The sequence below is a fragment of the Pleurodeles waltl genome, chromosome 3_1 (assembly GCF_031143425.1).
Source record: "Pleurodeles waltl isolate 20211129_DDA chromosome 3_1, aPleWal1.hap1.20221129, whole genome shotgun sequence".
NCBI classification, from domain to species: Eukaryota; Metazoa; Chordata; class Amphibia; order Caudata; family Salamandridae; genus Pleurodeles; species Pleurodeles waltl.
In genome coordinates this window covers 233,119,218-233,137,282 of record NC_090440.1, presented here as the reverse complement: position 1 = coordinate 233,137,282, position 18,065 = coordinate 233,119,218, and the positions used below count along the sequence as shown (strand labels likewise).

The window sequence follows — 18,065 nt, the reverse complement described above, 5'->3', positions numbered from 1 at the left end:
GTAGCAAGCCTATCCCATACCCATGCGGATGAAGCTAGAGTAAGCTACAGAAGTTGACCTCTTTATTTAAAGAGGTTCTGTAATGATGCCTGCCCCACTTGGGTGTCTGCTCTATGTGTCTAAATCAAGACAGCAGTGTCTTGTGAAAGTATGTACCAATTTCCAAGTCGCTGCTTTGCAGATTTCAGAGATGGGTAAATTTTTAAGAAGAGCTATTGTTGGTGCCTTGCCTCTGGTAGAATGGCCTTTGGGTCTGGCGGTCAAACGGCCAACTAGTAGGTAAACATAATGCAGGAAACTATCCATCTGGAGATAGTTTTGGTGGAAGCAGCCATGCCTGTTCTCACCGGACAAATAAATGATCTGAGTATCTAACGTCTTTCGTTTTATCCAAATAGAACTTCAAAACTCTTTTTAGATCTAAAGATCGTACAGCTCTTTCTACCGGTGTGGATGGTTTGGGGAAAAACATAGGGGGTGAAATAATCTGGTTAACCACCTTTGGCAGGAAACTAGGATGGGTCCTCATAACTACCCTACTGTCATGAAACACTGTATAAGGCTCTTTTGAGCCTGAATTTCGCTTACTCTGCACGCTGAGGTAATAATTACAAGAATCACTGTTTTCCATGTAATATGCTGTAGAGAGGACTTATGTATGGGCTCAAAGGGTGGACCCATTAGTTCTGAAAGTACCACATTTAGTTCTGAGGGAATAGAGGGCGAACGAAAAAAAGGGGGGGGGGTTGAAGAAACGTTTCTTAAACCCTCTAAAACATCTTTAACAGACATTTCAATAAAAGTATGTCTGAGAAGGTGATTTTCTATATGCAGATATAGCTGCAAGATGTACCTTTATCGATGAAAACCGCATATCTGATTTTACCAGATGGAGGAGGTAGAGTAAAATGTAATCCTCCTGCCCCAGAACTGGATGGAAATTACTCTGGATGAACCACAAATAAATATTTTCCATTTAAACGTTTATGAATGTCTCGTTGATGGTCTTTTGGAATCCGTGAGAATGTCCTTGCATTCCTGCGAAAGAGCTACATGACCATATTGCAGGAATTCAGGAGCCATGCTGTCAAGCTCAGCGAAGGAAGGATGGGATGGGATGGAGTATCTTCCCCTCGAGTTTGTGAAGGAGATCCAGTCTGCACAGCAATCTCATAAGTGGCTTCTCTGACAGATGGAGTAGGTCCGTGTACCACCACTGGCAAGGCCATGCCGGGGCTATCAGTATCATCCTGGTCCTTGCTCTGTAGAGCTTGTTAATGACCTTCGTAATAAGAGGAATGGGAGGAAACGCATACAGAAAAAGTTCTGACCAGTTGATCAAAAGAGCATCCCCCTTTTCCCTGGTCAGTAAAACCTGGATGCGAAGCTTGGGCATTTTTTTGTTTGTTTCGTCTGCGAATACGTCTATTTGCGGTTGCCCCCATTCCTGAAAAACAGTTTAAACCACATGGTCGTTTAGAACCCAGTCGTGATATGCATATGTGCAGCTCAGAAAATCTGCTTAGGAATTCAAGGATCCTGGTATGTGAACCGCAGATATTGTCAAGTTTCTGGATAGTAGCCACTTCCAGGTTCATTGCGCTACCAACAATAGGGACCATGAGCGGGTCCCTCCTTGCTTGTTCCGATAATGCTTTGTGGTGGTGTTATCCGTTTGAACAAGAAGAGAGTTCATCTGAATGGAAGGCTAGCGGTATTTCAGTGCTAGATGGACTGCTCTGAGTTCCAACATGTTTATATGATAAAGTTGTTCCTTGTCGGACCACAGACCCTGAACTTGTAAGGGACCCATGTGAGCATCCCAAACTCTGAGAGGAAGTGTCTGTGATCACAGTTTGTATAGGAAGCTCTAGTAGTGTAGTGTAGTGATGCCATGAGAATAACCATGGGCCGAGAGATCGGAGGCATCAGCTGCCGTGCTGATGACCTGGTTTGCCACTAGACCGCCCTCTTCTAAGATTTCCTGAAAATCTTGTCCGTCTTCCTTAGGTAGTTTTTGTGTAAACCTAGAAAGGGAATCCCACAAAGACCTATAATACCTGCCAAGCAATGCCGCTGACTGGATACCTTCATGTATACCTTCATGTATGATGCAAAGGTATTACACATTTTCTTTCCCATCAAATCGAATAGTTTACTGTCTTTATCCGGTGGTGCCGTCATGGATGAAGTAGTGGCATGGGTCTTTTTTGCAGCTGCCACTATCACTGAATCTGGACGAGGATATAATCAGAGGAGGAAAAAATGGTCTTGATCAGGGGCCTTATATTTTTTCTGGAGTCTCAATGGTACAGCTCGAACAGACGCTGGAGTAAGAAAAGTCTGCATGGCAGGTTCAAAAAGGCAGGGTACTCACGGTAGTAGTGGTCTGGAGGAAGACCTGTGATGGAGTGTTTCAAAAATCACCAACGACGTAGACACGTGTTGCAATGTCTATGTTTAGCTTTGTCGCTCCTCTGATGAGGAAATTATTAAATGTAACCAGGTCGCCTACAGAGGAGACTCTAGCTGGAGGGGAGTCCAACAGCGGTGGTTAATAGTCCCTTATGGAGGAAGAGAAGTCGAAGACCAAGATCTATGCCTTCTTTGAGACCTGGAACGTTAACAGTGATATGATCTGGACAGAGATCTGGTATGCGTAGATCTAGACAGAGATCTGTGAGATTGTGGTTCTTTACTTGGTATTCTCCGTGGACTCCAAGATCTGCCTGCCGTCCTTGATGGCGTACACACAGGCATAGGTGATTGTCTGCATGGAGAATAGGTTCTTCAATAGTCCGAACTTGGAGTCAGATGTCGTCCAGGAAGACATGGAGATTGTAATGGGGACTAATCTGCCCATGGGGCCGTCTCTTCATGAATAAATCTGATCTCTGAGGAAAGAGATCTGCTTCTCGACGTCAAGAGTCTTGGCTGACACGTCGATCTGGGCCTGTCTTACTGTCGTATCTGATTCGAAGTTGATAGTGCTTGATGTAGAGCATCTCCAGACGTCGATATTGGAACCTCCGTAGGTGGCGTCAACGTCAATTCTGTGCCATCGACATCTCTTTTGGCATCAGATTAGTCAACGGTGAACCTGCCACTGACTATGTAGCTTACATCAATGACGAATTACCAGGTCTCAATGACGACTTCTCTGATGTCGGTCGTGTCGACGTTGAACAGACTGGAACTCTTGAAGTTGATTGACCATGCCTAACTCTCTCTGAGACTCCTTTTTGACAGGGTTTTACAGTGCTAACATGTCTCAGGATTATGACAAACTGGTAAATAAGCAGTGCAGACCGAATGAGGGTCAGATATTGCCAACTTTCTCCCACAGGAGGAACATTTCTTAAAAAGAGATGGCATTTTGACTAATAAAAACTGTACTTTTCTGTCAGAAAAATGTTTAAAAGTACAAACGTACTTGAAAACATCGAATTAAGTCAAAGTCTTTTGAATTTATGTGAGAAATTTCACTTTGTATTCATAAAGACTCAGGAGCAGGTGCTATAGGATCCTTTCTGAAGGAGCCTGAAAAACGAACTGACCTAACTGTCACCTGTCACCTTTCTCTGACCTCTGAGGCATGGTGGGATACTGGAGGTCTCTGGCTAAAAGAACAAGATACTTTACCTTCGGTAACACTTTTTCTGGTGGATACAATAGCTACCTGTGGATTCCTCACCTTATGAATTCACCCATGCACCAGCAGCCGATGGAAAATCTTCTTCCCAGCTCTCCACGTCGACGAGGACGTCACACTTGCACGGCTCCACGCGATTCCGTCTGACATCACCATGCAAGTAAGAGGTCCTCGCCAGAGTGCTGATGTCCGTTTCACCCATTTTTTTACGTGCCTTTGAGGAGAACAGGTGAGAACCGACCCCACAATAACTACAATAACTACATAAATATATAAAACGTCCATGATGCAATATAATCAAAACCATAATTTATATATACAGGAAAAAAGATCAATATATACATACACCTATACAACCATATATCTTAGTGTAACCAGACAGACAACGGGGAGGCGGGTGGGACTGTGAGGAATCCAGAGGTAGCTATTGTATCCACCAGAAAAAGCGTTACCAAAGGTAAGTAACTTGTTTTTCTGATGGATACAACTACCTGTGGATTCCTCACCTTATGAATAGAGTCCCAAAGCAGTACCGCACTCGGAGGTGGGAGCCTGCCTGGTTACACCAAGAAGTCCTGCAATACAGATTGCGCAAAATGGCCGTCCCTCCTAACCTCTGAGTCCAAGCAGTAATGATTTGTGAAGGTGTGGAGGGACGCCCAAGTTGCTGCCTTGCAAATGTCCACCACTGGAACCCCTCTTGCCAGGGCCGAAGTAGCAGACTTAGCCCTGGTGTAATGGGCTCTGATACCCTCAGGGGGAACTTTCTTTGCCAACAAGTAGCAAATCTTAATACAAAGAATGACCCACCTGGAGATTGTTCTTTTATGGACTGCTCTGCCCTTCCTCTGTCCAATATACCCCACGAACAGCTGGTCCTCCAGGCGTAAGGCTTTCGTCCTTTTAATATGGTGGAGCCTCTCTTCCTCCACATCGCGGTAGTGTTGTCCATCAGGACATGAACTGACTGACCGTGAAGGGACGGGAGGAAGGCCTTGAGAGCCAAACATATAACCCGCAATTCTAACAGATTTATATGAAAAGTCTGTTCCACTGGAGACGAACGACCCTTGATCTCCAGGTCCCCCAGATGAGCTTCCCACCCTACAGTGGAAGCATCCATCATGACCGTGGCCAACGGAGGCGGCAGTGAAAACGGCCTTCATTGAGAAAGGTTGCTGTCCGCAGCCCACCATCGTAACTCCACTGCAGCGTCTCTGGAGATCATTATCGACTCCTCGAGATCCCCTTTGTGCTGAAACCACAGCCTGCGGGGGCACCATTTAAGAGCCCTCATGTGTCAACGTGCATGAGTGACCAACAGAATGCAAGAAGCGAACAGACCGAGCAGGCGTAAGGCCTTGAGGACTGGAACAACCGCTTAATTTTGAAACATTGGAATCAACGCCTGAATGTCCTGAATCTGCTAGGCCCGATTCAACGTTGTGTCCAGTACTGCCCCTATGAACAGGAGGCGTTGAAAGGGCTCCAAGTGAGATTTGGGTACATTTATCAAAAAAAACCAGACTGAACAACAAATGAGTTGTCATCTGAAAGTGAAGCAACACAAGCTCTGGAGACGAGGCTTTGATCAACCAATCGTCCAGATAAGGGAATACCGATATCCCTTTCCTTCCGAGACTTGCTGCCACCACTGCCATCACCTTTGTGAAGACTCGAGGTGCTGAAGTAAGACCAAATGGAAGGACCGCAAACTGGTAGTGTTGCAACCCTACCACAAACCGGAGATACTTCCTGTGCGACTTGAGTATAGGGATATGAAAGTAAGCATCCTGCAAGTCGACAGCCACCATCCAATCCTCTCTGTTCAACGCCAGACGTACCTGTGCCAGAGTCAGCATCTTGAATTTTTCCTGTTTGAGGAACAAATTCAAAATCCTCAGGTCTAGAATGGGTCTCAAACGACCGTCCTTCTCGGGGATCAGGAAGTATCTTGAATAACAACCCTGACCCCTTTCCTGCGGTGGAACCAACTCCACCGCACTTTTTGACAATAGGATCTGAACCTCCTGCTGCGACAACAGGAGATGGTCTTCTGAGTTGATAGACATACTTATTAGTTGATCAAGTTCCCTATCCTTGGTGGTTATGTGTGAATTCAGCTTCTTGAAAATGAAATCTCCCTACAGAAATATGCATCCTGTGTCCTCCCAATGGTCACATGCAAAGCATAGGTATGCGACATGCCCTTGTTCACCAGGTACAACACCGAGAAGAAATGCGAGTCAGCTGCACGGTTTGAACCATTACCTTGGTGGCACAGGATGTCCAAGTAGAAGACGAGAAGGGGAGGAAAAAAAGAAAGCACAAAATCTGATGAAGAGGCAATACAGTAGTCCTGTGGTAAGGAATCACGAAGTACAACAAAAGTAAGTACCAGATCATACTCATCAAGGAAGAAAGGAAAAGGAAAGGATGTGCATCTGAAAAAGGAAGGTGGATTGACTGCATTACCCTCGTGCACACTATTAGTTGCGGAAGTCTCTGCATCAAGAAGCTTAAGCATATATTCATGGTCACCAATATACAGCAGTGTATACCACAAGCTGGGAATAAGGAAGAGGCAAGGTGTTGTTTTAACATACATATCACTGAATAGCTAATAGATCACGTTGTTTGTATAAAGTAAAAAACACATTCAGCCAGATAAAACTTATTTGAAACTTTCAACCTTAACCCACCCTCCAGATTCTTTTGAAGAGACACGTGTTTCCTTGTGACATGGTGAGCCGGAAGAAGGCGAGAAAAGTTTTAAACTTGCAGGTATGGTCAGGACTAATATGCTCTGGAATACTGCACTCCATGACAGTGCCAATTTGTGAAAGAGGATATTGGCCTCTCCTTTAAGCACAGCTCTTCCGACTGAATAATGCATGACTAATAAAGAAGGTGCCTTTGAAGGTGGGAATATGGTTCATGCTGCCCAAATATTTATATTGACTAGTCAATTTTCCAAGTTGTACAAACGTTTGTACGATTCTGCAGCAGAGCATAGGAAGGTACTCTGCAAATAAGTGAGGCCAATGCAGGATCAAAAAGCCAACTAATGAGGTGACCTTTACAGAGCAAAAGGTGAGTGCACATGGTTTATATGGAATGTGCTTCTCTACTCGCTGCTCAAGTATATGAGCTATTTAGCTCTAGCTTGAGCAGATACAGGAGTGTAAAAGGCACAGACTTGTCAACAAGGATCCTGCAGTTACGGCTACATTAGATTTTTACACAGAAAAAGGTTTTGTTAAATTGCTTACAACTCTTAGGGGAGCACCCTGCTTGCACTTGGAGACCATAACCTAGGAGCTGCAGGTGAGGCATGCAGGACTTAAGTTCAGGGCCTGGTCAGCCTGGCTCTGTGCATTTACAGCCGGAGCCCTGGACTCCTCAATCTTCACGTTCAACTTGTACAAAGCCAGTCGCTGCTCCCAGATTCGGATTTTGGAAATATGTTTTTTAACTTGCAATATTTGTGACACCATCCCTGGCATTATGTGCACAGGCATGGGCTGAGTAATCGGGGTACTTATGGTAGTGCAACTCACAGTAACTGGCAAGTTTCAGTGGTTTTTTCGCTTTGATTTGTAACAGTAACATCCCTTCGACTGAAGACTACAAGTAGAACGTAAATCTACACTCCACACTAGGCAGCAACCCTCTCATAATAACAATGCAGCTGATTTAATTTGAACTTACTTTAAAAATTAAAAAAATTAAACTCCTTGCATTCTGGTTTCGGATACATATCTTTTGGGAAAGCATGTACATGAAAAAGTCATAGCATAAACCATAGGCAGATGCAACGTAATGCCATTGTTGAGGGGTCGGATATGCCTCATGATATACATATACACACACACACACACATATATATATAGAAATATGTCAATATAAACCAGACATACATATCATGTTGTATATAAATATATATAAATAAAAGAAAAGGTTTTAGAGTAGTAATTAGTCGTTGTTGACTCCAGTTTCCCATTTTAGACCAACCGCAAAATGGCGTTGAGTCATTTAATTCTTTTAGCCAAACAAAACACAAGTGTTCTCATTCTGCTGGGAAGCACAGTGATAGAAGGCTGACGGAACAGTGCTCGTTACTCCCAGCAACAGTCACAAAAATATACTATCTTGACACATTTAAAGTTCTGGTTTAGCAAAACAAGAGAAGAAACATGGCACTAGCAAACAGATTCTTTAAGGGACAGCAAAGAAGGCTAGTCTACTGGCGATCGTTTAAGAGAGGGCCCTCGAAGATGGCACAGATCTCAATGCACATTCTGTGGCTGCGCATGGCTTGTCAATGCAGGCCCTATGGCCATGCACAAGGTAGCTACCACTGGTGTTCCTTTGTCTATGTCTAGTTCGCTACACCCTTAGTGGTGGCCGAGTTCACTTCAATATCCTCAACTGGCAGATCTCTGTTGTTGCAGTCCCTTTCCAGGCTCCTCTGAGTGTTCTTTGTTGCTACACTTTCTTCCCTGACTTCTTGGTCTGTGGAAGTCCACTGTAACTATTGTCTGTGCTGCTGGACTCTCGTTATATATTGTGTGATATCGCTCGGTAAAGGCAGCTCCTTCTCTGGACTCCTCTGGTTGGCTGTGTGCTTATGCACTTCTCTCCCTAATCTCTGCAGTGCGGCTCTCACATCTCTGGTCACTTAAGAATGCTTCCTCTGCATTTATTCCTCCCCCTGCCTTCCTTTGCTCCCCTCCGTTGCAGTCCCCTCCCCAACGTCCTATGGATTTGTGCTCTCATAGTCTCTCTCACACCCTTCACAGTCCCATGTCCAACTGACTCTGGCAGCCCCCTTCGTGGGGCTGACCTTTCTGCTGCAGCTATCTCAACTGTAGCCTCTTCTGGTTGCTAGTATAATATACATAAGACATGATGATGTTGGATTGAAGTTTAACATTTTTACCTCTCATTGTGTTCCTGGTAAACCAGTCTTGACTTTTCCAGAAGATATTTCTCAACATAAGCCCTGGATAGAGGAAAAAATAAAGATTAATTTCCAACTGATAAGGAAGGGAAGTTACTGGGATACACAGACTGTCAACTGCAGTCTCGTGATTTGAAATCGTTTATAGACATTTGGCTGTTACAGTACACTTCAAAAGCATCAAGAATAATAGCAAAACAAATATAACCATTTACGTCTGCATAAACATTCAAATCACAGACAAACTCAACAGATTTGGCACAAGACAAGAATGACACCCCAGTTTACAATAGGAACACACGGAGATGTGTATCTGTCTGAAAGTAAAGACACCAGTTCAAACCCCCAGAATTCACACAGCACGTATGACACAGGCATAGAATGTTGCCCTACAAAACAGCCTGGAATAGAAAGTGTGCAAGTGTGATATAGACATACCAGATGTACAGGTCTCTACACAGAACGGTTGATAGTGTCCATATAGGGGGCGATGTTTGCCGCTACAGTATAGGGTAGACCGCTAGGTGGGGCAGCATTTGATTGAGGGGGAGAGACAGTCAAGAGTGAGTGTGAAATGGTATGATCCCAAACACGAAAGGACGTGGTGACCTATTTGGGAGCGTTCCAATGGTTGTTGTGAATGCTCCTCCAGGGGTATCCTGGTAATTCCAAGATTTGGACAAGGTGGGGTCACTCACGTAATGTGACCTGCTTTATCATGGACCACCTCGTCCCACCCTGGGAAGATGGTACTACCAGGGTGGAGTCAACCTCCAGTAAAACTGTCTTGCGGGAGTTCTTAGAAATTATTTTTTTATATATATATAAATAGCCGGGATCCAGTTAATGATACTGAAAATGTTTGGAATGTGTTTCTAAAGGCAGGCGTGGGGCCACGTTAAGCCTCTGTTTTCTTCCTTCTGTGTTAGAGTTAAATGCTATGATCCCCATCTAGGCGTCTGACAGCTGGAATTAACTCAGTCTGTTTTCACACTGGTTAATCCATTGATCATCATGTATAGTCCTCCCATCATATATTAAAGACCCCAGGAACATTCTAGACACATTGATTATATTAAATGGCGGATTGACTACATCTTAGTTACCACTGAAGTTGAGCTTTAATACTTTTATCAGACATGACTGTGGAATTTAAACAGTAAAAAAAGCAACCAAATCAGCCTATTCATTAGAGTCAAACACTATGGGCGATATTCTCAACCTCTTCCTCACTAATAATGTTTTCAGTTTCAACAAAGGTTGCTACCTCCAAATAAGACGGACTTTGATGGGAGTCAAATTTGCTCCACTGTGTGCATGTATACTTACGGGGTAAGGGGAGGGGGAGAGAAAAATGTTGGCTATGGGACGACCTCTTGGAATTTTGCTCATCTGTACCAGTTTTGTGGTCTGAAGAGTCACATAATAGTTGGTAAGTGGAAATCATACTTGCGATTAGAATGGGGGTAGCGAGTAAGATACAGTAAATAATAAGATATATTAAGTATGAAATGTTCTGTTCTCTAAAGGAATGGTTTAGTCTTGCCAGAATGGATACTGTGGGATAAAATAATGTTAACAGTATCATCATGAACAGTGGGACTTCTTACTGAATTAGTAAAATCATGTAAATTATATGACACTCTGGTGTAGAATGAGGAAGAAATAAGTGATGTAAGTATAACACACATGATTGGTTTGGATACATGTAGCTTACATTTAAGCAACACACAAGCATCTGCTCCACAATTAAGGAGTATGATATATGAAATATTGGACTGTAATATATACACACACATCGGGCTCAATACTGAAATACGAGGCATGCAAAGACAAGACTATATAATAGTATCCAAGCTTGGCTATATGTATGCTGAAATAAACCTGGCTGAAAATACACTAAAGTGTAGAGGAGGTGGTAATGTTAATGTTTCTCCTCCCTAATAACTGTGACTGATTAACTCTGAGCGCATCGCCTCTGTATTTAGCTTTTTTTATTTTATAGAAATGAACAAAAGAGGACTAATGGTGAGTGGCTCATTTGTGTGAATAAACACACACAAATAAAGAGTGAACAAACAATGTATGTAAGGATGGGGTGACGTGTTAGAGAAAATCAAAATTGTAAGACTTTAAAATGATTTACATGCTAGAGACTTGCATCAGTTTTAGCGGCATGTTTTTGGTTAAAATAGCCTCAACCCAGGTAGTAAGTGGGTGGCCCAACTTGTTAAGAATATATGGCAATATTAACTACTAACTAAGCAGTGACGTACTTGATACAAAAATAAGGAGTGAGATATTACATCCCTCAAAAATATACAGTCAGCCCAATCATATCAACATGTTCTCTTAACAAGAGCTACGGTATGATGAGAATTAGTGAATAAAGATAAATGGGGTTGACCATAATTAAATGGTGGTGACTTCAGTGGAATAAATATACAATCTTAAAATATTATTGATAAATCTATGCATAAATATGTTACACAGAGGAAATGAATTAGACTTAATAAGAATCTTAGGGGGAACCTCTCAAGGGCTGGTCATCTAATTATAGGTTAATAAGCTTATTAGGTATATCTATCTTGTGTATAACCATAATATTTCTGTTGTATTTTTGTTTTTAACATGTTGATTTTTGGATCTGTACTTATAAAATACGTGTGTAGTATGATGTCCTCAACAAAGTGGGGTAGACACGCAACAACAGTCTGTTACTATAAATTGTTGTATTAAGGAAAAAATACTTACAATGTACATTTCATAATCGTTTTATATAATAAACGTTGTATTCTGATAAAAACAACCACAGAAATGTCATTAGTAATGCACAGAGTAGGAGGAATACTTTGAGAACAAGACTGATTCCTAAGTAGTTTGGGTCTATTTTCTTTTGAAGAGGACTTATATTGGTTAACTGGTAATTTTAGGGGTTACGCTCCCTGTATTTGGATGATAATTAGAGATAGCCACTGCATGATTATGCTTTCGTAAAAATAAAAATAAAAACGCCCCTCCCACTCCTTTAAAATTAATACAGTCCTGGGAGAAGTGGTGCCCAAGACTTGGCCACAGAGGGAGTTGGCTGCTGCAGAGCCTGGTCACAAGTGGGAAACAGCAAGCACTCTATCTATATCTATCTATATTACATTCCCCCGTCTCCCCCAACCTCCTGTTGTGGGCCAGGTCCCAGGAGTCCATATAAATCATTATTTGGTGACAGGGGTGTGCGTCGGGCCCCCCTCCCTGCACTAAGTTCGTCCTCGGGAATACATCTCCAAATCCTTCCATGTAAAAGTAAGGAGAGTGCACGGCCCCCTTACCCAGCCTCTTCAAAGCCACGGGTATCCCATCCCTCAGGGCTGAAATATAATAGGGAATGGGGTGTGCAGCACCCTTCCCTGAGCCTTTGCAAGCCCCGGGGACCCCTTTCCCCAAGACTGTATTCATTTTAATGTTGAGGGGGGCGGGTTGCCATATTTCCCAAGTCTTTACAGGCCCAGAGGACCCCATCTCCCAGGGCTGTATTCATTTTAAAGGTGATAGGTGTGTACGGCTCCCCTCTCCGAGCCTTGACAGGACCTCATGCCATGGGGCCAATGTTTAAAAAAAAAGTTTTTTTGGGGGAAAAAAAGGGGGAGTCGCCGTGTGGACTCCAACTTCCTGAGCCACGAAAATCCCACGGGGACCCTTATGCTCCAGGGATCCTACCCTCTGGACACTGTCTCCCTGCCCGCAAAAGAGAGAATGATAACTCTGTAATCTAATAGAAATGCTAGTTTTTCAAGTGGCCTGATGTCAATGCCCCTAATGCACAGATATCTAAAGTGCAAAATGTGCAGTGGCACCAGGCCCATGGGTATGAGCGGACCACTGCACTGCAATTCACTACTTCATAACAGGTGAAGCCATCTCTCTTATAGCAGGGATAGGCTTGTCTCTCTTGGATATAGTGCCCCTTTCCCTTGCATTGTGGGCTAACTGACCTTGGGTGTAATCTCCCTTCCTTTTCAGGTACAACACACAGTGCACAGCTCCCCAACAGACTACAACAGTAATTTTTGTTTTATCCTCATCTTCAAATGCAGCAGACATGCATCAACACTCACAACACACCCTCTCCTCCCCATCGTTCTGCCCACTCTTCTGTGCACCCCAGCACCTAGATCCACCCGGCTACAACAGCTAGCTAATGATTCTACACTCCAGGTCTTGCCTCACTCATTCTCACCTCACCTACACTGCCCTATTACAATTCTATCACTAGCAACCCTTCTCACAACCTCACCAACAACTCTACCGTATTCTACTTCTACTTCTACTTCCTTCTACCCCTTCCCAATCTTCCCCCACTTACACCTCCCTACATCTTTTCCACCTATTGCAACCACTTACAACTTCCATCCAAGCCTCACTTCACACCCTACTACAGCTATGCCTTCAACTACACCTCTTGTGTTCCATGAGTGTGTCCATGGACGTCAATTGAGGGTTACTAAGGGTCAAACTGCAACCCACAGGCAACCTTTTGCAAACCCTCTCCCTTTGCTTGCGACCCCTGGCACCTAGCCAATCATATCGGTCATGTCATGCAGGACACAGGTTCAGGCTACATTTTATTGGCTTAAAAATGAGAATCGCTTATAGACGTGTAGCTGGGAGGTTGGACAGTGGCACTATGCAATACACATGCAATAGAAGCAAATTACAAGGATTACACAAGTTCAATAGCAGCCACTGACGAGAATTACACACTTGAGAAAACTTTGAAATACAGAGGTTCCAAATATTTGCCGTACAGAAACTTCTTCAGTATACATAGTGGTCATAGATGTTGCTCCAATTATAGTAACAACCTAGTCCACATATAGGGTACACGTGACAACTTAATTTGCTCTTGGTTCACCATGGCATTGTCAGGGCAGTGGGCATGGATCTTCTTCCTTGAAAAGTACCAATTCAAATAAAGCCCACTCAGTACACTGTTACAGTATAATGTACTACATTGTTATACACTATTTAAAAAGTTTCAAAACACAGGCAGCATCATTTTCAATTCTGTATCTGAAGATACAGTCTGCTACTGCCATTGTATTTAGAAACGTTTTCAATAGGATTTGAATAAAGTATATTTGTAGAGTATTTCATGTGTGTCTGCTAGAGATTTTTCCACCACACTGCATGGCATCACTTTCTGTGATGTTACCAGGCCAACACCATGCAGTGTCATTTATTTTACATCACAGGAGGTCACGGAGATGTCAAAGGTTATGATGTCATTTCCTGTGATATAACAGGTCAAAGATCTTGCAATGTCAATTTCTGTAACATCATCTGAGGGAGGGATCAAATGGCATATGAAGTTACTTCTGCTATCTGGAACTTTGGTGAATCAATGTCCATGGAAGTTGGATGTGAATTTTATATATTTCCACAAAATGTAACGTAAAAGTGTTTGTGAAGAGCTCCAGACAGCTGCTTTGCTATCTTAATTAACTGGATACTAACCATAAAGGCAACCTTCGATCCTAGGCTCACAAGCACTCGGCCTCCCACCATGCTCCATTTGTATATCCATTCCATACCCCACTCATAAAACCACGCTTCTGATACAAACTCATATGACAACATTAAGATAAGACACAATAATATGAAAATGCTTTGCAAGAAGATGTCCTAAAAGTCAAATTTTTATTATTTTTATTAATTACATTTGTAGAGCGTAACTGTAACCATACGGTGTCATGGTGCTAGTAACATCAGCCAGAAAACCCACTAAGCCACAATGGACTAGTATTAAAGTGGGGTGGAGGGGGGGGGGGGGGGGGGGGGCAGGTTAGCCCTCATGATGAATGGTCCGCCCCTCTCTTGAGGGCCCAAGTAATCACAAATCATTTTTAAAAAGTGGTTTCCCTTTGGGGGCATGGACAAGCCCCCAAGGGTAAGTAAAAAAATATATTTTTTAAATGAAATCGTTTAGGGGATTCAGCCCTCATGGTGAACATGCCAACTCCCCTTGGGGGCAGAAATTAAATAAAAATGTTTATAATCTGGAAGCTGGGGGCGGGGTGATGACGTCCTTGCAGCAAACAAATCTGCGCGGCAATTAATTTCTGAAGAAACATGGAGGCACCCTAGAGCCTCATTCTAGGGCAAATCAGTGTACTCCCACTTCACTTGAAGAGTTGAACATATTTTTGGGCCTTTAGGCTTAAAATGGGGTTAGTGCACAAACCAAGCTTGCAGTCTTATTTGTCTACTCCCACGGTTTTTGGTAACACCCATTTTCACATGGTACATGAGCAGAGATCGTTTTTGCTATTGCAATTCATGCTGAATTTCAAGGACCATTCTGCTGCATTGCCTGAGGGCCAGCTAGACCATGACAGGTTGTTCAAAATTCAGCCTGTGGTGGAGCATTTGTCTGCCAGTTTCCCAGGGATTTATACTCTTGGAAGGAATATAGCAATTGATGAGTCCTTGATACTGGACAAGGGTGGCTGCTGTTCAGGCAGTATACTGCAAGCAAAAGAGCTCTTATGGCATCAAGTTGCATATCATTGTGTGAGACCTCTACTGGCTATGGGTTCAGCTTGAGAGTATATAGAGGGAAGGACTCCACTCTAAACCCTGTAGGTTGCCCCCCCCTTGGTAGAGTCATGTAAGATGTATGGGAGTTTGTCCAGCCACTCCTTCACAAAGGCTACGACGTTTATGTGGACAACTTTAAAACTGAAGTAGTGCTGTTCAGTGGGCTGCACAAAGCAGGCACTGTGGCATGTGGTACAGTTTGCTGTCGTCGTAAAGGACTCCCACAGAAGCTTGTTTCTAAGATGCTGCAGAGTGGATAAGAATGACCAGGTTCCTCAGTCATTCAATGCGAGTCGTAAAACTCACACTTGGTATAAAAAGCAGTTTATACACCTGATCCTCATGACAACATACAATGTGTATCTCATTTATCATCAGAACACAACGGGAAGTGTGCCCTTTCCTTGACTTCTATTTGACCCTAACTGAAGTCTTACTCCAACAAAAGCAACAGCTTCCACTTCATATGCTCTGGAGGACATAGCAAGGCTGCAGGATCCACACTTTGCTGACTGCATTCCTGAAACAGCTAAAAAGACTCAAAAATGTTGTTGTAGAGTCTGCTCTAAGCACGGAAGGAGGCAGAAGAGCGGTATTTACTGTCCCAACGGCCCATCTCAGCCAGCCCTGTGTTTTCCTACTTGCTCTATGCTGTACCATACAAAAGTGTAGTATAACTTAGCGAGGGGATGTCAACAGTTCGACCCATAGTTAATCTATGGGTCTTATAAAGGCAAAAGTCGTGTGACTACAGTTCCTGAGGAAACTTGGAATCCTGCGACATTCAATAAGTCATCCAGAAAGCAATATATGCAGGAATACTGCAAGAAAAAGTCTGCAATGTATATCAGGCTGCTCGGCTAGTCGGACAGTCAGGTGGGGTAATCAAGTTATTCTGGGGAAGTATACCTTTGTATTGTGTGAAGAAAGTGGTTACACCTACACATACTAGAGTACTTCTAGAAAAATTCAACAATCCAAAATGGGCCGCTCAGTTCCTTAGGCAGTCGGAGGTAAATGGATTACTGGAAAAAACACACCTTTGCATGTGTCACACCATCAAAATAATTGCAGATCATGACGGCAGCATGACACTGTTCGCCAATGTTATTTGTGCTTTGAAGTTAGCATTTCTAGAGGTGCTAAAAGTAAGCAGTGTAAATAATAGATAAACTTTACAAAATCAGTCCTAGATTTATATCTGTGGTGGTAAGGATACTCCATCACAACAGCAACAGAATATCCTTCCCATGAAGATAATGGGCTGACCTCCCGGTATACATGCGGACAGACCACTGGTGTAACCATGGGGAAGACTACGTTTTCAATATTTTTTTTTTTTTTGGCACCTAGGGAAACCATCACATTTCTGAAAACAAGACAACCAGAGGAGTCCAGGGGTGCGTGTCTTGCGTGGTTCTCGCCAGGTAATTTTACTCAGAAGCCCTTAGAAAAAGTCAATCTTTGGTAAGAAACACACATTTTCCTCACATTTCTAAAATGGAAAATTGTGGAATCCACAGGGAGCCACAAATTTCCTACCAACTTGAGTTCACCACACATTTCCAGATAAGAACGGTACCCTACATGCATGGGTGGGCCAAGAGACCACGATACAAAAGGTCCTAAAGCGCTACATTGACTGATAAACTATAGGGATAGCGGCTATATTTGGGGCCGTGCTGTGGAGCCACCTACGTAAACCTACAAATCAGACATTTTGGAAAACTAAACAACCATGGGAGTCCATGGTGGTGTGCCTTCTGTGGACCCCACAAGGTTTTTTTGTTTAGTTTTTTTCTTTGAAAAATAAGTTACTAAACCACCTGCAGGCAGTGTTAATCAGAAATAAATGGTAGAATATCTGTTTTCTCCCTATTCAATTAAAGTGAGTTCAGTCCTGACCAATGCGCAATGTCCTGTAAGCAGATGTGAAAAGCTTCCAGGGGCAGAGGGCTCAATTCAACAACTGACAAAAATAATTAGAATGTCATCAGCGTAGTTCATTAAATGAATTATTATGAATCAGTATGCCAGGAGTTTCGGATAGATGTCAAATAAGGTAAGGCTAAAGAAGGAGCCCTGAGGCACCCCGCCTTACTTCCCTGAACTTGGATTGGAAAGATTGATCACTTGGGCTCTATCTTGAAGGTAGGATCTCCACCAATCATGGGCAACACCCTAAATTACAACCTCCCTCTAGCCTCAATATCCAGATGTGATGGTTTAATGCATCACAGGCAGGACACAAGTAAGTAGTACCAAGGTTATGAAAAAGCCCTTATTTGCTGCCAATCTAAGGTCATCTACCACAGCTACCAAAGACTGGGTTCCGTGAGCCAGGCGGACGTCTGACTATGCTGATTCGAGTACATAGTTTGAAAGTTCCTGCTTTCAGTTTTAAGTCATGGTGGAGGTACATATTACTGAAAACTCGGTTAATGTGATTCACCAATTAATATGAAATATGATGACTTTGTTTATGGGCCCTTCAACAAATCCTTTAGCTCACTGGCCTAATGCAAGGAGCTCACAGTTATCAGAAAAGCGCCTTGAGTTATACTTATTTCAGACTGCAAGAACGCACATATTCAGTAGTGTGGCCCACAAGTCAAGCAGGATTTCCTTTAATTTCTATATAGGATGTAAGCATCTCAGATGGATTTTTTTTTTATTTGAGCATATTAACAATACAGTACACATGTTGATCTGAGCTGCCATATACACACCAAATACTTGAGTAGAAAAACAAGCATATGAATGAATTTCCAAAGCATATACAATGATGAAAGAGAAGCTAATAAGGTACAAAAAGGTCCTTGCTTCTTTCTGAGTAACATTTAGCATTTATCCATC

At 43.0% G+C, this 18,065-nt stretch overlaps 1 protein-coding gene across 7 annotated transcripts in view; it reads right to left on the bottom strand.

The window, feature by feature from the left end:
• The window catches only part of MYO9A (myosin IXA), a 1,132,274-nt gene that overhangs the window by 857,864 nt on the left and 256,345 nt on the right, over nt 1–18,065 (bottom strand). For all 7 annotated transcript variants that reach the window (XM_069222286.1, XM_069222289.1, XM_069222284.1 and 4 more), the window contains exon 4: nt 8,595–8,657. In XM_069222286.1, coding sequence (XP_069078387.1) covers nt 8,595–8,657 — 63 coding nt within the window. The remainder of the gene's footprint in view (nt 1–8,594; nt 8,658–18,065) is intronic.